This window comes from Colletotrichum aenigma (assembly GCF_013390185.1).
Source record: "Colletotrichum aenigma strain Cg56 chromosome Unknown KSG_Cg56_contig01, whole genome shotgun sequence".
Lineage (NCBI taxonomy): Eukaryota > Fungi > Ascomycota > Sordariomycetes > Glomerellales > Glomerellaceae > Colletotrichum > Colletotrichum aenigma.
The window spans coordinates 6471885-6493883 of NW_023500907.1; the positions used below are offsets into that span (position 1 = coordinate 6471885).

Genomic DNA, 21999 nt, shown 5'->3' on the forward strand with positions numbered 1-21999 from the left:
GTGCTGAAAGCTCGACGATGGTACATGTTTGGATTTGGACGCGAGACTAGGATAGGGCAGAAGGATCAGCTGGAGTTTCAATCAATTCGATACGAGGAATTTTCAAACGGGAGGTTGGATGGCAACGTACGTCAGAGCTTGGCTTGGGGATATCTGGGAGGTCTTTGAACTCTGCGAGGAGTCCTAGGATCTCTGCGCATTGGCTCAAGGAACAGTCGACTTGGGTGTCGCTGGATGTCTTCTCGGATTTGCTATTAGCTCGTATCGCCCGTACACAGAACGAAGACTTACATTACTTGCAGTGCTGGCTCCCATCATTTCCGATATGGTTTGGTGATCCTTTCGTCGAGAGTAGGTCAATCGTGTGATGGATGTGAACTCACGCAGGTGAGAAAGGCGGTCTGGGCATTCTTCATATACCTGTCAGTCCTATTCGCTGAATCAAGACGTCGACATCGGACGATCACACCCCGACAGATGATCAGGCTCTAGGCTCAAATCCTACGAAGCATCACAGATACGCCATGAGATAAACATTGCTTGTGGTTAACTGTGATTCCATTCCTGAACTATTCGATCGTATTGTGGGCGTACTCCAACAGTTCTTCGTGTCTCTCCTTCAACGTGTGTTGTGATGTACCGTCGCATGCGTCTCACGTCTCCTGTCTGCCACTCTCAAATGCTGCGGCGCTCACTGACAGCAATCACGTATCCCCAAACCCCTCCCTTAGCCGCTTCCCTCTTAGCCTCCTCAATCTTCACCTTCTCCTGAGCAATCTTCTTCTCCTTATGCAAAATAACCTTCTCCTTCGCCTCGATCTTCACTCTCAACTTATCCAGCCGCTCCTTCTCCCTCACCAAGCAGGCCTCCAGCTGCTGCGCGCTATCAGCAGCAACCCTGCGCGCCTCCCGGAGCTCCTTCGCCTCCCTGACGACCGCCTCACGCTGCTCCATCAGCACGTCGCGGATGTGTCCGACCTCGAGGTGCGTGGCCATCAGCTCGCGGCGCTCGGTGGTGTACTTCTGGCGCACATCGTCGCAGCGCTTCTTGGCGGCGAGGAAGTCGGCGTACTGCAAGTCAGCGAGCTCGAGCATGGCGTGCGCCTCGTGGAGGGCGGCGTCGGCGCGGTCCTGGAGCTGCTGGAGGCGCGTCTCGCGGATGCTGTGCTCGGTGGTAGAGCGGAGCTTGAGGGTTTGCATCTCGGTGATGGCGCGGCGGTAGTCTGCCGCGGCTTGCTGGGAGCGGTTCATAATGTTAGTTTGTGGAAGATGATGGAAGTTTTCGAATGAGGGGATTTGGGGGTGAGATTGGAGGAAGGAAGGGAGGGGGAGGGAGAGAAGAAGTTGTGTACCTCGATGTCGCTCTGTTCCATGTGGAGATACGGGTCAGGCGTGGGCTGGAGCATCTTGTCTCCTTTGGCGAGCAGGAGAGGAGGATTGTGGTGGTAGTGGTCGCCTTGAGTAGGAACAGCGCGCTGAAGGGGAGAGGTCAAGCGGTGGGTGTCTGTTCTGACGATGTCTGTTCCACGCATGAAGTCGTCGTGATACAGGTAACAGTTGGCTGGTGGTCTATCAAAGGTCGTCGTGAAAATTCCCATCAGCCTTCCTCCCAGTGTTCAAACACAGAGGCGCTCAGGTAGACGGATAAAGAAATATTTCTGCTTTGCTTCAAATTTCAAGCACTTGCAGGCACTGGTCAATAGGTCCCTGAGCAAGCTTGACTTGTGGCTCTTTGGCAGAATTTTCAGAAGGTGAAGCGAGTTTCCCCAAATCTCCAAGAATGGGAAGGAACGATCAAATGTGAGAAAGAATCAAATTTACTATCAAGTGCCCAATCTGTGGAGGCAGCAGTCTTATGAAGCGACGGCAATTCCACCCTCTCTCTGCCTTGCCTCTATCTGCCCAAAATTCAGCAGCAGCAAGTGTCCAGCGGCTCATCTCGTCATCCACCCAAGTCGTAGATGAAGCCAATGCCCAAAGTGTAGTATCCTCAAAACGAAGTAACCAAACAGCCCGGATCAGCAGCGTCAGTATCGGTCCTCAAAGAACCAATCCTTCGTCTCCTCGTCCTTGATGTAGTCGCTGTCGGTGTCCTCTTCCTTGATGGGGACTTCCTCCATATCCATGCCGTCCGAGTCTTCCTCCTTGATGTAAAAGTCGTCTCCATCCGTGTCCTCTTCCTTGATGAAGGCATCCTCGACGTCGTTCTCCTCGGCGTAGGTTTCGTCAAAGTCCTCTGCAACCATGTAGTCCGCAGCGTCGCCGGGAAAGTTAAGTCTCTCCATTATTTCCCCTTCGGATGGCATACCGTCCTGTGCTACTAGCCTGCCAAGTAATTCCATCAAAGGGTCCTCAGGAAAGACCTCGTACTGGGCCCCAGTGAAGGCATCAGCCGTAGAGGACGATCCCATCGGCTGGTTGGACTCCTGCGTCGTCGTCGGGGGGTACGGGGGGTTCGAGGTGTAGTCTCTGGCCGGGTACCTCTCCAGAGAATAGAGGGTTCGCAGGTCAGGCGAGGACCGCGTGATGGAGTTGATCTGCGGCGGGGTGTTGTCCTGAAGCCACGCGAGGGGGTCAGCCGCGGGCGAGGCCATGGCTTGAAGGGGATCATTTGGCGGAAGCCCACGCATCCAATTACCACGCATCCAATTACCACGGTACGAGCTTGCATCAAGTCCCTCCTGTCGCTGGGAGACATCGAAGCCGTAGTATCCAGGGTGGCCCTCGATACGCCTGCGGCCCGTGGGATTGGGACTGATGCCTCCATAGTTCTCGTAGATTTGGGCCTGCTCAGCGGGTTGAGCGGCCTGAGGAACCTGCACAGCCTCGGCGGCCTGGGCCAGAGGAACTTCAACAGCCTCAGCAACTTGAACGCTCTCGCCGTCGTCGTTGTAGGCGTGAGCGGCGGCATGGGCGTGGGCGCGCTCGTGGATGTCAGTGAGAGTGGCAGGAGGGCTCTGCGACTGGTTCTCGTAGAGGGCGGTGAGGCGGTCAACCTCATCGCGAGGCATCTCGTGTGCGAAGACTCGGGCGCGAGGGAGGCTGCCACTGCGGGCGCGCTGGGTCTGTCCCACGTTGGGGTGGCCGTGGGGACCAGCCAGAGTCAAGTTGCCGCTCTCATCCTGGTTGATGTCGGCGTTGAGCACGTAAACCTCATAGTCGACCGATCCTGCCGTGCGAACTTGGAGCTCTCTCTCTCCACGGAAGTGAAGATCTTCAGGAATAGAGATGCCAGGGTTCTGTCGGACGTATCGCTGGAAAATGCCATGGAGCTTCTGCAGCTTGGAGTACTTGGCTTCGAGAGCCAACTGCATCTGTTTGAGGTTGTCCTTGGCTGCCGTCATCTCAGCCGTGTGGTATTGGAACATGTCCATGATGTACTGCACGAGGAACGCGGTTAGCGGAAAGCTCCGGTGCGAGTATACAAAACAACTTACGCGCAAGTCATCCTGGTCGTCAACTTGCATGCGGTTATTAGGAGGTTGCAGCATTGTGTCTGAATGCGACTGGGGCAAGCGCGTGGATAAGCGTTGTTTTGTTGATGCTTTGACGAGGGTTCTGAAAGTGGCGCGCGATTGCAAGAGAACAAATTCGAAACAATGCCACAGTCTGATTTGTGAAGGAGCAAAGGCTTTTGTGAGGGATGGTGAGTAAGAGAAGTGCAATATTGCTATTGTTTTTGTTGTGTAGGAGGAGATTGTGTGAAAGGTGGTTGCTGAAAGGAAGGTCTGTTGTTGTGGTGAGGGCAGCGAGGACGAAACAGGTGCGCACACAAAGGGCTTGTCTGATTTTACTGCAATCCCAGTCTGAGTCCCTCCAGCTCATTGCTGTGGTCTGGTTTTTAATCTACTTTCAGGAAGGTACAGAACACCTTTGGGATTTTCTTCAAGCGTATCGCCCCTCATGCTTGAGTTGGTGCTGCGTTCACAAAGGCAAACTCTCCCTCCGCCTTAGCCTTCCGCCCCGTGAAAACATGATCTCTTTCCTTAGCATAGACTGTGATTGACATCTTCCCCTCTGGTTTCATCAACTTGCTCTCTGAAAGCCCGCTCTCCGCAGTCCACGGGTCACGCGCGGTGTACCTCCGCCTATCTGCAGAACTTCTTGCATGTCTGGATGCCTGAAAGGTGACGAGCCTCCCAAACCACAAAAATACCAACTATAGCGAGGCCGATGACGGCAAGAGCTATAAGATTGATCATGACCTCAGTCTTCGCCCCGTACGGCACCATCTCCAGAATTCGCTGCCAACGCGACTTAGGCCGCATCCAGATCGGAAGGCGGACCCCATAGCGGCCCCGCATCATCTCGTTGGATCGTTCCCACGCCTTCACAAACGCGGGTCTGAGTCGATCGCCAGATTCGATGGGTGTGATGCCAAGAACGATCATCTCTGGGACTTGCACATAAACTAACTCATAGAAGCCGTTTTGAAGTGGAATTGGTCGAGCGAATATCTCGAAGCGCGGCCAAGTGGTGGGCAAGACGATGGGCGGTGGGTTGCCGGGGAGGAAGGGAGGAGGGACCGGGGTCGGGATCTCCTGAGGCCGGCGGGTTTGAAACTGGAAGGAGTTAGATGGATCGCGAGATTTTGAGATGAATCCGTACCTTCCCGGCTTTCTTGTGAGCATCGTAGGCCCAGCTGGGCTTGTTGCCTCGTCTGGGAGGCATATCTTCTAACCTCGGAATAGGCGGCAGAGAGGGATGATGAGGGACGACGGCGACAAGAACGACAGAGCCAGCCGGGGACGAGAGAGCCGGCGGGAATCAGAGGCGCAGGGCGGTGAGAGATAATAAAAGTGAACGAAACCGACAGAGATAGAGACCCAGGACGAGAGAGACCCAGAATGACAGTGTGGGACGAGGATGGAAGACATCAGTGAGAGATAGGAAAGGCAGGAAGGGAAGGTAGTACTAGCACCTGCCTGCTCTTGTATTGACAAGGACGACAACAAAATACACTGACAGTTTAGGGCGCGGATCGACTTAACTGTCAGCTTTGTCTGACTCTACTAATGGCAAACGCAAAAACGCTTGTGACCATGTCTGCTAAGGGTTCATAAATTCTATCCAGTGTGAAAGTGCACCTGTAACTTGGAAATTTTGGATATCCATTGGAAACTGGACCCGACCATACCAGAACCCGAGGCAGACATTAAGACTCAACTGGCACCACACCTTCATCAACACACTTCTCCCATTTGATCGCTCTCATATACGCAGCCTGCACACATATGATGATCCAAAACCCAACCGGCAGCCCAACCCAAAACCCAAGAAGTCCCCAATGAGGACTACCCAGCATTAACCAGATCGAAAGTGGTACAACCGCAAGGTAATTCACTCCAAACACAGCATACGCCGCAAACGACTGACGCCCGAGGCCCCTCAGCATCACATTCGTCCCGCACAGCATCGCCTCAGCCATCTGAAAAAAGCACACTGCGACGATAGTCTCCGCGCAAATTCTCAAAACATCAGCATCGTCAGTAAATACCCTCGGCAACTCCCGCCGGAACAGAAACGTCACGGCCCCACTCAGACAACTCAGGCACCCGGCCGCAAGCCAGGCAACCCCATGCACAACCGCCGCCCTCCGCGCCGCCCCAACAAGCCCCGCCCCGACAAGGTGTCCGATACGATTACTGAACACGCTGATGGAGAAGGGCACATGCCAGACAAAGATCGTCGTCGTGGTGAGAATCGACTGCGCAGCCAGGCGTTTCGTGCTCAAATACGACGTCGAGAAGCACAGAGTCTCAAACGCAGCGTACTCGCTCAGCGTCGCCACGGACCCGGCAACCGACAACCGGGCCATCAGACCCCATCCGCGCAGCGCGTCGCGCGAGAAGCCGCCCCAGCAGCGACGGAACCACCTGCCGCGCGCGGAGGCGATGTTGAGCAGAAGCAGCGCCGCGCGTAGGATCTGGCTCGGCGAGGAGCCGAGGGCCGCCCCGTCGAGACCCATTCCCAGCGAGAATGCCAAGGTCCAGCTGAGGAGCGCGTTGACGGGCGTGCAGAGCGCGATCATGAGCATGGCGGTGTGGAAGTCGCCCTGGACCTGCAGGAACCGCCTCGCGGCCTCGAAGAGGGCCTGGGCTGGGAGGCCGATGGCGCTCATGCGGAGGAAGGTGCCGGCTTTGAGGGCAAGATGGGGCTGCTTGACGAAGAAGGAGAGGAGGAACGGTGAGGCGATCCAGAACGCGGCGATGGGGACGCAAACAAGCTCCATGAGGAGGACCATTCTCTGCACGTGCATGCCGACGGTGTGGATGTCGCCGGAGCCGTAGCTTTGGGGCGGCCATGCCTGAGACGAAGGCGGAGCCGAAGATGGCGATGAGCGTGGCGAGGACGCTGGGAAAGAATTGCAGGAGGTAGGTGACTACCAGAGGCGGACATTGCTTGAGGAGGAGTCGGACCTCCAGCCAGATGTCTTTTGCCTGCGGTTTGAACGGTTCATCATGTGCATGCAGCAGGGGCGTATTGTCTTGATGGGACATGACGTCCTGGTCTACATCTTCGTGAGCCTCGACTGCCATCTGTGGGTATGTACCGCCGAACTAAGATCACGAACTATGTGCCATGGATTTCTCAGCTGTCGTGATGATGATAAAGAGTAATCACGGGTGGTTGAGGACTGAATGAAATACGACTGGCGTCCGATAGCACCGAGTTAAACCACGTGATGTTTGGGAACTCTCCGGTCGTCGATCCCGGAGCCTCGTTTCAATACGAGATATTCAAGCCAACAGGAACTACAATGGGACAGCGGGACGAGTTCTTATCACTCGGAAGAAAAGTGAAACGAGTTTCACTGCGGCCAGTCCTTACACAACCTCACGATTTTGACATGCATTCCCCGTAGTTTACCATCATCTCTGTTGCGTATCCGTTGCGTAAGGAATGAAGTAGGGAAATATGATATATCTTGTATTTCATCGTGTTTGTACCCGTGGGAAGCAGGCGGCTCAGGTGACCAGCAAACACTGCGGTGCGAAAGTGCTTAACCCGCGCAAACTTCACCCCACGGGCGTTAGACATTGTCCGGGAACAATATCTAATCAGATGATCTGATAAACTAATTATACGAGCGACCCAGAAGATGCTATCGCGGAGGCTATCGTGAGATCGTCAAGTCGAAAAGAAATCTCGTTGAAAGTACAAATAGCGCCACGAATCCTCCAGTGTCTCCTTCGCAACTCACCCACGTTTACAAATATCCCGCCAGACCACCACACCCAGACCCCTCTCCGAGCCACTCCTGCCATCAAGATGAAGTTCTCCATCCTCGCCGCCCTCCTCGTCAACGCCGCCGCCGTCATGGCCGGCGAGCTCCAGGACCGCCAGGCCGGCGCTTGCGTCACAGCCGGAGGTAATTGACCCCCCCAGTCCCGTCCAAGACAACGCGTGAAGAGTATGGCATAGATTGCTGACACCTTTTGAACAACCCAGGTGGCTGCGCGACTACGCCCACCAACCCGATGTACATGCGGTGCTGCTCGGGCTTGACCTGCTCCAACCACGTCTGCGTCTAGGAGGACCGCGAGTCAACACAGACACCCCGCAGAAAGGCTGAACGCCGACTACTAGAGTATTCGCGATGAGCACGTGCGGCATTTGGATATCTGGGCGCTGCCTTGTCAACTGCTATTTATGTGCAGAAATAAGATGAAGGAAATTCATGAAGGTGTCTGTATATAGACTAGCGACGTCGTTCACAGGGGTTGGATTTGGCAGTCGATGCAGCTTTGGCATGTCAATCAGATAGAGACAGCCAATCAACCACTTGGAGGAGCTCAGCTGGAATAGCGTCTGGAATAGCGTGGCGACGTGAACGTCAACTACTACAATCGGTCGTTCACATATCGCACCTCGTGCACTGAGACTTGACGTTAGGCTGGACGGAGTCTCCGCAGCGGTGTACACCTGTCTTCAGGACCAGGCTCAGGAACGTCTTCGCGGGGTCACGTAGTGGTAAAAGTATCGTGAATGCTTTGAATTATGCTGGACGTGCAGCATCACAAACGTCTCGCGGTCATCTCTTGACTAGACAACAAGCCTCCCCATCACCAGGACCGCCAGCGCGGGACCCTCCCGCAACTCTGAGCCATCCTTCCTCTCCATGATTAGCATCTGTCCCTATCACGGGACATCAGCACGGTTGTGCCATGATGAAATTTGTACATGGTGCCCATGGTGGCGATTCATCCTCTCCCCGCCCAGACTTCTCCTATCCAACGCGGCGCATGTCCAAGCCAGGCCCCCGAATGAGTTGGTTCAGCGACACGCAAGACCATGGAATTCGTAACGGGCCCTACAACCTTCCCTCTCCTCCCATCGGCGGAACAGAATGGTACGAAACGACGCAACGCCATGCTCGCAAAATGTAGTTGATCAAATCAAAGTCGTCAGAGGCCCCCCAGAGCAGCAGACCAGCAGAGTGAACTGCATGACTTGTGCAACGTAGGCCCCTCCAAAAGACAGAACAGTCCCACGCAATCCCTTCGATGCCATCCCAATAAACGACACATTACTAACGCCAGGAGACGCGGAAGCCCCATTTACGGGAGCTCAGCCGCGTGCGCCTGGTTCCGTCGCGGCGGCTCGAAGGGATTCTCCTGCGGCTGCTGGTGCGGCTGCGGCTCGAAGGGGTTCTCTTGCGGTCTCTGGTTATTACGTTGCCACGAGGCGGGGGGCTTGCCCATCGTCGGGTGGTCGTCGACGTCACCGTCGAGCTCGAAGTCGACCGCGTCCTCCTTTCGCTCGATGCGTTGCCTCCTCATGTGGAGGAAGGTCAACATTCCTACGGTGCCGATGATGAGGACGGCTCTGCAACGTCATGGGTTAGCCTCCAATCTCTCGACTTCGGACGGAAAGTTTGGACGGTCGCGGGAACGTTGCATTTTGACGGAGGGTGGTGCTCGGGCAGTGCCAAAATCCCGGTTTTGGTCAATGCATGACGCGGGTAGCCAGGGGAAGAAAGGCAAAAAGGGATGGTTCGTCAGGGAGAGGAGAGGGGGAGAACGTACGCGGTGATACCGATGGTGATGCCGATGATCTTGGACGAGGCGAAGGGCTTCTCGCAGCGGGAGCTGGTGTCGCCGGGTTCGCAGCTGTCGCGCGCGGCGAGGTGCTGGAGAGTGCGGGCGACGGGAGCCAGGAGGCTGTCGGCGCGGCGCGCGAATGAGGATGTCGAAAAGCTCATGGTGGGTGAGTAAGGAGGTATTCGTTGGTGATGCGATCGTTATTCCGTGATTCGGTGATTGCTCGGGTTGCGTGGATGGGGTCGACCTCCTTTTCTCAGGCTCCAGGCCAATTCGATACCCTTGCGTCGCGTGTTGTAGTTTATGTTGCTTTTTTGTTCCGTCCCTTTCGTGTATGACCCTTTCCGTTTGCTGTCGCGAAGAAAAAAAAAAAAAATTGTCTGTCGCTGCGTGCGTGCTGCTGCTTCCCTCTCGAATTCCTCAGATCAGCTGCGACGGAGGCGGACGGCGGACGGCAAGCGGTGGGCGACCGCTTTCGTTCTGCAAAGAGTGGATGTTTCCCCCCTGGATTCGCTTGTGGTGAAACTGATTCGGAGCGACCCTGCAATCGTAATCCCTCTCTCTCTCTCAAGTGTCAACGGTTTATGCAAGGAGCGACGATGAAGAATAAAAGGGCTGTGAAAAAGGAAGGAAGACGCAAAAGGTGGCCAGCGAGCGCCAAGAGGGGGGAAGGGGAGCGAGGCACTGGGGAGGTAGAAATGGATTGAATGAGTGACGAAGAAGGATTTTGAGTTTTGTGCAGGAGAAAGATTGGGCGGAAGGGACGAAGGCAAATGGAATGGAAGGAAGGAGTGGAATTTTGGGCAAAGCCAAACGCTGTTGCTGCTGCTGCTGCTGCTGCTGAAAACACGGGGAAGGAGAGGAGGCGGACACCGGGAAAGAAGCAAGGGGATGGGTCGAGGTGAAGGAAGGTGAGGCAATCTATCCAGGGGAGGGGCCGCCGTCTCAGGCAATCAGGGTCCGAGAAGGGGGCACACCGCGCCCCAGCTGCCACAGCATGCACCAACAAAGCCTCACTCTCTCCCCCAGGGTCCCCAATAATACAAGACACAAGGCATAAGCAGTGCCACTTGTTCCCTATTTTCCATGTCTCAGAGCACCTCACTCGCTACTGCACTTCGTAGGTATTCAGAGACACAGAAAACGGGGGTGAATTGTGGCTGTGTTTCACTCGTTTTCCCATGCCGAACAACCGGAATTGGCTGCTGTGATTGGCCGCAACGCCCTCCCCCCTTGGGGCCATCCCGCCGTAAAAGAGCATCCAGCGATCCGAGTCAACCGGAGGGAAGGGTTCATCGTCACCGAGAATTTCCCATTTTCATTTACGACCCAGGCGTCGCTTTCACTAGTCTGCCGCAACACGAGGTGGGAGAGGGGCTATGCCTCCATGTAACCATTCATTCATACGAAAACCTCACAGGTGCCAGACTGCAGTTCGTCGCCAGACATCTAGCTGCTGCAGAATCGCCGAATCATGACTGACACACATTCTCCCTCCCTCAGTGCACGCGCAACCAGGCTTGCACCCTGGAATTAATTTAAAGTGACTGCCAGAATAGCGGCTTGCGGGGAAATGCTTGTCTCGTGTTTCACATTCCGAACGCCTCCTCGTCGAATGAGGTGCCACCCATCCGTCTCCAATCCGTGCTGCTGACACTCGCTGAGCCTCTCTCTCCCACTCTCCTTCGCGGCGGGACGGCGCTGTTCCTGCTTCAGCCTCTGAAAACCGGCAGTTCCCTCCCACTCGTTCCTTGAAATCCCTCTGCTTGCTTGCAATGTCATCGCGGGACCGAGGTGACAGACACGGCGGGTGTTCGTCCCTTGCAGAAACTCAACGCAACCAGAGGTGTGAGTAAGCAGCATTTAATCTTGTTTAAACTTTGCGAGCGGCGACGCCCAGCTTTGTTTATCTCTCGTACCTGCATTGCGCTCCGAGAGAGGCGAAAAGCCAATCTCTCGATTGAGATGTTTCTTCACCGAGGCCCATCTAGTGACACTCCAGCAACGGCGATTGTTCTGGAGATGAGGGAGGTGAAGAATGTGCAGCGGCCCTGCCAATGGGGCCCGCCCCTTTTTCGCATGATCCACTTTATCCAGAACATTCACAGAGAATTGCAAGGCACACGCGCGCGGAGTGCACTGACCAGATGCGCCGGGCCTGTTAATAATAGACCTGGGCTCCTCCCCTCCTACGCCGGCCCCGTTTCTTTTTTCGGAATGTCCTCGCCTGTTGCCGATTGTCCGGGCGCTGCGCCCAAATCACCCGGGTCATTTACCTGCGGGGGGGATTCGGAGGTTATTAGGAGCTAGGGTGGGCGGGAGCGACGATTGATGGGCGATCTATTCAGAGCATCGCAGGATGCGTCCAAGGAACGACACTAGAAGGTGCCAATGGTGTTCCACCAGGCTGCCATCATGGATTGATTCCTCCTCGGGCCTCTGGAGAACTGTGAAGCGACCGAGCCGATGAGAAAGAGCGTGTCCTCTCGGCCCGAGTAATGTCATCCCGCCCAGGACCCACAACGCCGAGTCTCACCCGCCCTGCAAGGCCGACGATCGGCCGGGCCCGGCGCCAAGGACGGGGTGGGCAGTGGGGACCAGCACCTGCCGCCCCCCGCCGTGCCGCATCCCGTGGAGCTTTCAGCGAACGCGAGAAATGGAAACCATAAACACATGGAAACTACACAAAAACGTGGCCACGACAGGCCGGGAAGGATGATCGTCATGGCACATGAGACGGGGGTGGATCACGATGGTCCGCCCCCCTCGTCTCTGCCCTTCCCCCTCCTCTCCTCTCACCGCTCAAAATAGGAGACTTTACTTGGCCGACCGAGCTGAGAACACAGGCTCAGAGCTTGGCTGTGCTGAGAATAATGCGAGAAGCCAAAACTTCTCGTTATCTCAAACGTCTCTGCAGAGTCCGAGCTGAATCGCTGCAAGGAAGGAGTCTAGAAGGACAGAAGAACCGGAAGTCAGGATATCGGACGGGGTCGAGGGAGGATGGCCGTCCACGGACCGCGGCTTGTCGTGTTCCAGGAGACGGGACGACGAGACTGCGGCGTGCGGCCTGGCGAAAGAAGCTTTCTTGGACTCTGTCATTTGAAGGGTCAAAGACCTGCGGCCCGGATCGCACGTGGATGGGACCGCTACCTTTTTCGTGGTTGTTCGCCACCATCGTGAGCGCTCGAAACAACGCAAGTTATGTTTCCAATCAAGAACCAGGCCAAGACGACGTGCGAGGCTGCCAAGGAGGGATAATTCGGAGCACGTGGACCGGTCTGGAAGCCCAAGGGGAACGAGCGGTCCCCAGAGATGCAGGTCTTGACGATGGGGGAGGGCACTTCTCTGCCCCAGTGATCCTCGCTGCAGATGGAGACGGAATGTGCGGGTGCCAGATGGGCCCTGAGGTCATGATCACCTTCATTTGGCATGTCACCGTCCGTCCTTCACATGCTCCTCTCGTTATCGGGACTTGATGGATACCGCACCCTGCCAGACAGAGCCAAGAATCCCGTCGCGGGAACGAACAGCACGCATCCATGAAGGCACCATCCCCCTGCGGCTCCTTCTCTCAGCCGCGCAGCAAGACCGAAGTCATACTGAGGGGAAACCCAAAGCAACCTCATGCCTGTCGCCTGTGCGGGCAATTTACGCTATTAGGTAACAGCAACATCAACGTGTGGTCCAGAACGTCCCGGGTCCAGCCTCCGATGGAGTTTAACCCTCAATCGCGGCAGATGAGGCTCTTTTGACGACATGCCTTAAATCAGAGGCGGTGGGCGTTGGGCTGGACAACGGCGGGAATGGTGACATTTGTGGCATCAATGGTTGCGCATTCCTGGCCGGGCTGGAGCCTCGGAAATGTCTCGGGCGCTCTGCAAAGATAATGTCACATTCTCCGACCGCTTGATGCCGAGGCCTTGTCGCGAATTAGAGAATGAAGAGCGGTGAAGTTGAGCGGCTGAGAAGGCCCGGCCGGGTGGAACGGAAAACCGGAGCCGATGGATGGCAGGATCGCACGTCAGTATTGTCCCATTTAGCCCATACGGGAATTTTGTCCTCCTTATTTTTCGGGGTGGCCCGATAATTGGTCTGGGACAGACGGCATGGGCCGGTTTTACCGAGCGCCTGATTATGACGACGACAACCCAGACAGACGACTCTTCCTTCATCATCTCTTCCCTGGAACCAAACCCCGTCTGAATGTAGCCCAGAGCGAAACTGTTCACATGATGCCGACATGCCAACGTCTCATGCCGCGGAGATCCAGCGATCCTTTGGAGGCGGGGTAGGATGTTCGGTCTGGGGGACGGGATCTACGGCGCAGCGCGATTACCAGAATGCTATCTATTCGGTGAGAGCAGGCCAGCTGATAAGAACGAAAAGGAGGCTTGCATGCGTTGCGGGGTAAATCGACGCCAACACCAAAACCTGGGGAAGATGATGAGGAGGTCTGGCAGGCCCGATTGATTCGCTGCTGGGGTGGCGCGAGGGTTTCACGACATATCTGGGGAGGAAAAAGCCACTTGGTCGAGGAAGGCGGGGGATCGTAACGTCGCGATGTTTGACGACGGCACGGCGGCGGTGGTGTTGCGCGCGCACGCCCTATTGGGGGTTGCTTGGGCGTTCGTCGACCGCCATTCCGCTTCGTGTTCGTTAACAAGTCTTCTTGTATATAGAGGAAGAAGAGGCATGCCGCGAACAGATGGCCAACGACGACGATCGTCTGTGAGGCGGTTTAGGTTGGACGAATGGCGGCCATCCCGAGTGTGCTCTCGCGATACATTCGAGACGCAGCGGCAGGTGTTGCCGTCCTGTGTAAGTCAGTCGTTGCGTCTGTGTTTGGTACAGGAGAGGACAGAGCGTAGGGCAGGTCAGAATTTTGGCTTCCTGGCGGTGATGTTGCTGCTGCTGAGAGTTTGGTCGTGACGATGTAAACAAACTTGCCACGCCTTTTGGCGCGTTTGATAAACGGGCTTGGGGGGCCGCCCAAGTCAGTCGATTTAAGATTTCTTGGGGGGTCGGGCGGTGCAAGTTCGGATTGCTTGCGGGTGTTTCGATCATGCCGTCCTGCCACTGGGCACTGGTAGATGGGACGACTCCGTCCATCCAAAGGGGGCATGTGACTTCTAACGGCTGACGAGGAAAGTCATGGCGAGGTTGGGCTGGTCTATCAGCCGCCAGACGCGCCAAGATGGAGAGTGCCTCATGAATAACACATCATGCCAGGATGGGAATTCGCCTTGCCATGCGCAAAAGTGAATCGACGACAAATTGATCGTCCCGGTGCGCCGAAGCCGAAGCCGAAGGCACCAAGGTCCTCAGTAATATCGGCGTGCGAGCGAGCAGGGCCGGCTGACGATGTCCGACGCTGGTATGACTCTTTCCCCCCCTCACTGCGAGGTCGGCGTCGCCAGCGTTGGGGGGTGGGTTGCGGGAGTGCGGACGGCGAGGTTGCGTCGGGATGGTTCCCGGGTCACCGACAAAAAGGGGTCGGCGTCTGGTCTGAGCTGAGGGAGGAAGTTCATCACGGCGTAGTCAGCTCGAAACGCCGTTCCGGCGGTGACTTGCACGAGTTGCCTTTGGCTGGCAAGGACTTCTCCGTGGCCGGAGCAGGTACACCGAGACATTCAGGAACGAGATGGCGGGGGGGGGGAGGAAGACCCAAGCCAGGCCGGGAAGGGCAGGCCAAGAGAGAGCGGCAGGACCCTGATGTTCGATGTTGACATCATGTCGGCTGCGATCCCGTACGATGCTAAATTTTCACAATCCCCGTTTTTGGAGACAAAGCGAAGTGCCAGGAAGAGAAGGGGGAAAAAAAGGTCTGCAAAGTACCCATACCCACAGCCGTAAAAAAGGATCCTCCCCAGGCGTAGCAGGGCTGCAGGAACTGTGGTCCGTTGCCCAAATGCAGCATAGCGCCGAGATCGGGGACATGTACACGACGGCCTGGATCGTGATGGAACGGTGGGATCTGACTTCTTTGGGAGCTTGGAGCCTTGGAAGGGGGGGGAAGGGGAAAACTTTTCTCAGAGCTGCTGGCAGCTGGAGGGAAAGACTCCAACTTGCGACTTGCTCCCCTCCTGCAGCGTTGGCAGCGACATGTGGTGGAATCGAGTGGATGGGGGTTGGGCAGTTACCCACGGGGAAGTGCAAAATTTTCAGCTTGTTGGCCCAGGATTCTTTCGTTTCTGGGTTCGTCTGCATGGGCTACGCAGTAGCATGTTTGCGGGAGGAGCTCTTTTTTGGCGCGGCATCGTGGGTTGCGTGGATGTGTGGATGGGAATGACTCCAACTGGAGTTCCACACTCACGATGAATGAGGCAGGCTGGGAAAGAGGAACAGCAGCCAGCCAGCCAGCACTTCAGTTGGAGTTGGAGGTGTGTGTGAGGAAACGTGCAGGGGGAAAAGAAGTCGAAAAAAAAAAAAAAAAAAGACATGAGAAATACTCGAAAATGGGATGGGCAGGTGACCCCGTCCATACGTAAGAGAAACCACATGACTGGCCGGCTGGCCTTGGAAGCGGGTCTGGGCCCGTGATCCGTCCCCCTGTTTCCCGCTTCCCGTTTGCTGCACCTGCACCTGCAACACCCCTGTCAGCTACTGTCCACGTTCCCTGAGCGCTTGGCCTGGATGGCGTCGAGTCCAGGCTTTTTTCTCAGAGAAAAAGTGACTCTTTCTTGCGCATGGGGCTCTGATGAAAATTTCAAAGGAGAAGGAAAAAGAGCCCCATCGTGAGATTGAGGCTATTGCTTGGCGGGTCCCAACCTCTATGGGTACCTTAGGTAGTCGTCCCCTTTCCCGGTGACATTTAGTACGGGACGGATGAGCACCGGGATGCTGTTCCGTTTTTCTGACAAACGCTGTGGTGGGTGTGTGAGGTGTCGGCTCGAAACCGAGGCGAAGAGAAACATTACGGTATGCGCCACCGTTTTCTTTTCTGGAATTTCGCCAAGTTGGGAAATGTTCTCGATCGTTCTTGGCTATTTCCGCACCGAACCATGGAAGGTGGCATGATGGGATCTAAGATCAGAACACTTAGATTGCACGCCCGCACTGTTACTGTGGCGGGGGATCGGGGGGAGTAGGATACGGGGTCACCGCTACTGTGATTGCGTTTCGGAACTTCGGTATTTGCGAGAGGAGGAGAGACGTGATGAGAATTTGGATCACGTCTTCAAAGTGCGTGCGGTGCGCCGGAGAAGGGAGGCTGTCGTCAGCTTACAACGCGAACCTGTCATGCCAAAACGGCCCGGCGCCACCATGCAAGTCATGAAGAAAACGATTGCAGCGAACACGAGAGAGAGAAGTAAACTGACTAGTGTGGCATCCTGCAAGCGCTATGTCCGGCACGGCCTCGAGGTCGAAGGAACAGACAAACTGCATGAATTGGGGGGGGGCAGACGAACAGCTCGCCCGTGTGTCGTTCTGCCCGTCGTCAAGGGGGACACCAAAAAGAAGTGTCACGATGAATATGTCACCAGCGGAGCCGTGTGCACGCATGTGTGCTGTGTGTGTGCTGGCCTCCGCCAACAAACCGCCCTCTCCCGCGCCCTTCCCCGTCCGGAGCATTTAGGCCTGATTCTGTTCTTGGCTGGAGAAGACAGCCTGCTTCTCCCGGGCAGGTGCATTGGGATGGCCTCACGTACAAGTCACGATGGCACCGGTCGTCGTGGAGTTGGCTCCGTCCGCGAAGAAACGCACCTGCCTCCACAATTGACGACCGAAAAAAAGTATCCGTATCCCTCTCGGCAGACCAGCATCGGAGCCGAGAATCGTACCACATGGCATTTTGTGACACCGCAACATTGGGAGAAAGACGCCGTGTGTGTGGGAGAGAAAGTACCTGACGGCGGCGGGCGGCAACAACTCATGTTTTCCATCTGATGTGCTACCGGTTTCTGTCGCCAACGGTGCATCGCATCATTTTCCGCAGGGCGATGCCGGGCGGCTGCCATACCGATCGCCGGCCGTTCGTGTGCGTGTATGTGCATGTGTGCGTGCTGGGCCTCAGAAGCTTCTGGGCCGTCTTGGGCCTGGCATCACTCTGTGAGATACTGGCGTCATACCTACATACAGCACAAATCAAGGGAAAAGGGTACCGGAGCATGTACCCTTCTGTTTTACTAACCGCCAAACGGATGACAACCAGACCGCCTGCGTGCGTACTCGACCCCCAAGGAAGGGAAAACGTAAGGCAGGGATGGGTCTGATGCGATGGCACGAGACGGAGATCTTCTTCTCTCTCGCGCATTCTCACAATAGAAACTCATAAAGTGGGCAAAAGGATGGATGGCATCCCATGGCAATAGCATGGCCAAGCACACCCAACAAGGTACCTGGATGGGTTGATGGAATGAATGGGATGGATTTGGTGATGGGACGCGGCTCCGTGGTGGCTGCGACCGGGACTGTTGCGACGACGGCGGGAAACATGATGCCATAACCTTTGAACTAAGTACGGTACCTTTCTACTGCGTACTATGTAGACACAACTTGTTTTGTTAGAGTGGTAGCGGGGTATCCATCAATGCTGTTTCTGGTTTCTGAAGCTTTTTCGGTTTTTGGCAGTACGTGTCGTGGTCTCGTCCAGTCAGTCTGCGGCGCGTCTCCATTCACGTTTCCTCGCTGTTCTGTAACCGGGCGTGGGCTGCTCTGCGTCCCGTCCGGCGCCCCTCCGTTCCCATTGCGACGCCGTGCCCCTGGCGTTGCGCAATTGTGGGCGACCGGGCACTAGTTTTAGGGTGCGCGAATCCGCCCATCGAGGTTTAAAACGACACAGGCGGCGCGAAAGGTGGTTGTTCCCTGGAGCGGTCAGGTACATCACGATGTTACTTTTTTCGGTTGTTTCTTTCATGTGGCCGGCCAGTCTCCGTACCTTGGGTGTGAATGTGAGGACGGTGAGAGAGAGGTGCAGTACTTGCCGCCAGTGAGTCTGTGGGCAAAGGCGGAAGAGGTACCGAGGGAAGGGAATTGGATGCTGTCTTGGCTGACCGCCGCCGCGCTGGGCTGCCCGCTACCGACAAGGGGCGCGATCAGGCGGGAGCATCTCCGGGCCTCCTCTAGGAGAGTGACAGGTCTGGAAACTGAGATGGGAATCTAACGGAACGCCGTAGGAGGTTGTGGCAGCCGCTGGTGATGAACTGGGACTGGTTTCCGGCCCGGTACGTATTACCTTAGAACTTGGTGTACCTCAGTACGGATACTCTTCTGAGCATACACACGTGGGCCCTATTACCCATTGTAAGTGTCATGGCTCAGGAGAGTGAACCAAGGAAGGTCAGGAGGGCAGTCCCCTCGACCCATGGGCAGGCTGTGCCATGCCATGCCATGCCCTGGCCAGTGGACAGCGGACAGCGGACAGTGGACTCGGTCCTTGCTTGGTTCGAGCAAGTGGTTGCGTTGAAGGGCGCTGTTGGCTGGGCGGTCCGGTCATGTCGGCCCCAAAACCTAGCAAAGTACAGTACATTGTACTTTGTGGTGTGCAGTGTGTGCTCACGCCCTCAATTGACGAGCCTGGTAGGGTACTTTGTGCTGCAGTCGTGGTGTTTGCTGGATCCTCAGTGGAGACTGGCTGGCTGGACTCACACTTCTGCCCCTCCATGGATCGCAGTTTTTTTTTTCCTTCCACGGGCTTCACACCAGGCAAATTGACCAGCTCTACAGCGGGCTCCAGGGAGCGATGCGCGCTGGGCTGGGCCGTGTCAAACGCTAGAGCGGAGCTGTCTCGTCAGGTACCCTCCCTTTCCATGACACATAATTACTCGATGAAAAGCTTGACCATCACGAGCTGGCGAGACATAATAACGCGACGTCCTGCTTTGACGGAGGGAGCTTTATTAGAAGAGCTGAGCTGTGACCACTTTTTGTTCAAGTGATCTGCTATTGCCTTTTGCTCTTCACGATACCCTCATCCATCAACGACACAGCTGTCTACGTCTACCAACAAAGACACGAACAACACACACACAACACCGCACTAATACGGAAAAGAGCCTTCCTTCCCCACCTCCACTTTCGCTCGCTGCATCTCATCTGAAGCCGCCGTTAAGCGCTGCAGCTGCACCCCAGTCACAGTCACTCCCATCACCGCCGTTGACTTACACGGGCCAAAGAAGAACTTTTTCCTTTCCACGAGGAAGAGAAAACGAAGTCTTTTCACGAGAGATCTTTCTTTGTCCGTCCTCGACCGTCTCGACTCAGACCACCCACCTCGTTTCGAACGTTTCGTTTCTTCTCCCTCGTGGCAAGCAAAAAGGTCATTGCGAGCGAGAACGAACAACACCACCAACCAGCCAGAAACGACAACGAAGACAGCCTGAATAGGCCAACAAGAGACGACATCATCTGCGCGCCACATCACACACACACACACACACACACACACACACACACACACACGCCCAAGCGAACCAAACACAACTCTACCCATCCCACACCCCGCATCTTCCAACATCGCTTTGGCCCTTCCAGCTTGAGCAACGCAAGGAGCAGATCTCTCATCTGCCCTCCTCCTCCACCACCACCACTACCTAGCCCCAAACAAGCTTCCCTCTTGGCTTGCACGAAGCCCCAAAGGCAGAAACCCAAACGGGAACAGGACATCAGAGACCACAGACCTTGCGCCTCGTCCTTTCCCATCCGGCAAGGGTTCGAGAAGACCCAAAGAGAAGACGACAAAGCGACCCCTCCATCCGTCACTTGGACTTGAGCAACAAAAAGTACAAAGGGACTCGACCCCCCTTCCACCCACCAGACTCATAGGTCAAGGAGACAAGACCAGCAGAAAAGAACATCAGCAGACCTCGACCTCGCGTCCCTCCTTGCATTGCAGGCTCCTCTTTTTCTCCATTACCTGCCCATATCCCGCAATATCCATCTCAGGTCATCATCACCTGTGTGTTTGTTATTGCCTTTTCCACTTACACACTCGCCTTACTCACCGCCCTAACCGTACCGGGCGGCCCTTCGCCTCACCTCGACTCACGAAAAGCGCGAGGTACCTCCTCCGCCGAGTTTACTGCGCCCAGGCGCCCCCGTCTACCTCGCCCGTCCTTCGGGATCCGGCGAATCGTCTATTTTTTTTTATCTTCTCTCTCTTGTTCCCTTCTCCGCTCCCTGAGCCTGGGAGCCCTACTCCGGCGACGGGCCCTGCGCCCAACGTCACACCACATCATCGTCCCAGACACCACCAGCCCCCCCTGGTCGTCACTCTCGTTTTTTTTTTCTCTTCTTGAGTCGGTGGTTCCAATACCCATCTTAGGCCCGGCCAAGAATTAAATAGAAGCGCCCTGGAAGCCGCATCGAACCGAACTACAGCCAGATCCAGCACCACCTAAACGGCCAAATAGGCAATCCGGGGAAACCCTTTCCAACAACCATAACCATGCCCCACCGAGTCGCCAATTTCCTGCGCAATTCCACTGAGAACTTCAGTGTTTCTGCAATTGCAAACCTCAAGACAAAGACTATCCGCCACCAGTCATCGACACAACAACACGACAGCACAACAAACGTGCAAGACCAGGGCTTGCTGCGCAGGCTACCGCTCGACCGCCACTCGTCCTACTCCTCCGATGACGGCGAGCATATCCCCTACAACAAGATGTTCGCCGCAGAGCCCCCCGCCGTCGAGCACCTCAAGGAGAAGAAGCACCACCACCACCGCATCTCGCTGCCGTTTGGCCGCTCCGCCAAGGACTCCCACGACAACCCGCACGCGAAGCTAGACTGGAAGATCGAGAGCCCGCCCATCGTCTTCTTCGGCGATGCCGAGTCCTCCACCGGCGCCCTCGTCTCGGGCCAGATGTTCCTCGACGTCAAGGACGAGCACCTCGAGGTCGAGGCCTTCGAGGCCCGCCTCAACATCCACGTCCACCACAAGCGCCCCTTCACCAACCACTGCAACGAGTGCCAGAACCAGTACACCGAGCTCAAGCGCTGGACCTTCCTCGCCCACCCCACGACGCTGAAGAAGGGCGTCCACCCCTTCCCCTTCTCCATCCTGCTCGAGGGCCACCTCCCCGCCTCCATGGACACCCCGCTCACCTCCATCACCTACGAGTTCAAGGCCGAGGCCGTCCTCCCCAAGAGCGGCTCTTCTCAGGCCAACCACCCCATCAAGTTCGAGCAGAACTTCGACGTCAAGCGCTCCCTCACCCAGCCCGAGTTCCCCCACCACTCCGTCCGCGTCTTCCCCCCGACCAACATCAAGGCCAGCGCCCACTACAACCAGGTCATCCACCCCGCCGGCACCCACAACGTCTCCTTCCGCCTCGACGGCCTCACCACCGCCAACCAGACCAACAAGACGGTCGAGTTCTGGAAGCTCAAGAAGGTCACCTGGAAGCTCGAGGAGACCATCAAGACCGTCGCGCCCGCCTGCGACAAGCACACCCCCGCCGGCACCGCCACCACGCCGCCGACGCAGCAGAAGGGCGCGCCCCGCACCGAGACCCGCGTCCTCGGCGAGAAGTACATGCACGACGGCTGGAAGAGCGACTACACCTCGACCGACGGCCACGTCGAGTTCGAGTTCGACTACGGCGTCATCGCCGGCAGCAGCAAGCACTCCCACGGCCCGCGCTACGCGTGCGACGCAAAGTCCCACGACGGCACCGAGGTCTCGCACGCCCTCATGATCGAGATGGTCGTCTCCAAGGAGTGGGCGCCCATCGGCAAGCCGCACCTCGCGACGCAGACCGGCACCGGCCGCATCCTGCGCATGCACTACCACGTCATGCTCACCGAGTGCCCCGGCCTCGGCGTGAGCTGGGACAACGAGGCGCCGCCCGTCTATCAGGACGTGCCGCCCTCGCCGCCCGCGTACCCCGAGGAGCTGCAGCGGCAGCTGGGCCATGGCGCGGAGGTGCCCCCCGTGGAGTACGAGAGCCTCGAGTCCCTGGACGGGCAGACGCACAGCACCGAGGGGTCCGTCAACGGATCTACGTCATGA

The 21999-nt window shown here is 56.5% G+C and overlaps 6 protein-coding genes across 6 annotated transcripts; 1 reads left to right on the forward strand and 5 right to left on the reverse strand.

The window, feature by feature from the left end:
* Positions 1–675: 675 nt before the first annotated feature.
* Positions 676–1251, reverse strand: CGCA056_v001713 (uncharacterized protein; the record flags this gene model as incomplete). The annotated part of the gene is made up of 1 exon (XM_037316973.1): positions 676–1251. One exon carries the CDS (start codon positions 1249–1251, stop codon positions 676–678), a length of 576 nt encoding a protein of 191 aa, XP_037186225.1.
* Positions 1252–2027: 776 nt separating this feature from the next.
* CGCA056_v001714 (uncharacterized protein) lies at positions 2028–3491 on the reverse strand (the record flags this gene model as incomplete). The annotated part of the gene is made up of 2 exons (XM_037316974.1): positions 2028–3380; positions 3438–3491. The coding sequence occupies 2 exons, from the start codon at positions 3489–3491 to the stop codon at positions 2028–2030; spliced, it is 1407 nt and encodes a 468-aa protein (XP_037186256.1).
* A 597-nt stretch (positions 3492–4088) lies between these two features.
* Positions 4089–4671, reverse strand: CGCA056_v001715 (uncharacterized protein; the record flags this gene model as incomplete). The annotated part of the gene is made up of 2 exons (XM_037316975.1): positions 4089–4562; positions 4609–4671. 2 exons carry the CDS (start codon positions 4669–4671, stop codon positions 4089–4091), a joined length of 537 nt encoding a protein of 178 aa, XP_037186257.1.
* Positions 4672–5538: 867 nt separating this feature from the next.
* CGCA056_v001716 (putative transporter) lies at positions 5539–6539 on the reverse strand (the record flags this gene model as incomplete). Its single annotated transcript, XM_037316976.1, has 3 exons — positions 5539–5546; positions 5647–6307; positions 6387–6539. 3 exons carry the CDS (start codon positions 6537–6539, stop codon positions 5539–5541), a joined length of 822 nt encoding a protein of 273 aa, XP_037186258.1.
* A 2022-nt stretch (positions 6540–8561) lies between these two features.
* CGCA056_v001717 (uncharacterized protein) lies at positions 8562–9205 on the reverse strand (the record flags this gene model as incomplete). The annotated part of the gene is made up of 2 exons (XM_037316977.1): positions 8562–8829; positions 9030–9205. 2 exons carry the CDS (start codon positions 9203–9205, stop codon positions 8562–8564), a joined length of 444 nt encoding a protein of 147 aa, XP_037186259.1.
* Positions 9206–20430: 11225 nt separating this feature from the next.
* CGCA056_v001718 (Uncharacterized protein) lies at positions 20431–21999 on the forward strand (the record flags this gene model as incomplete). The annotated part of the gene is made up of 1 exon (XM_037316978.1): positions 20431–21999. One exon carries the CDS (start codon positions 20431–20433, stop codon positions 21997–21999), a length of 1569 nt encoding a protein of 522 aa, XP_037185007.1.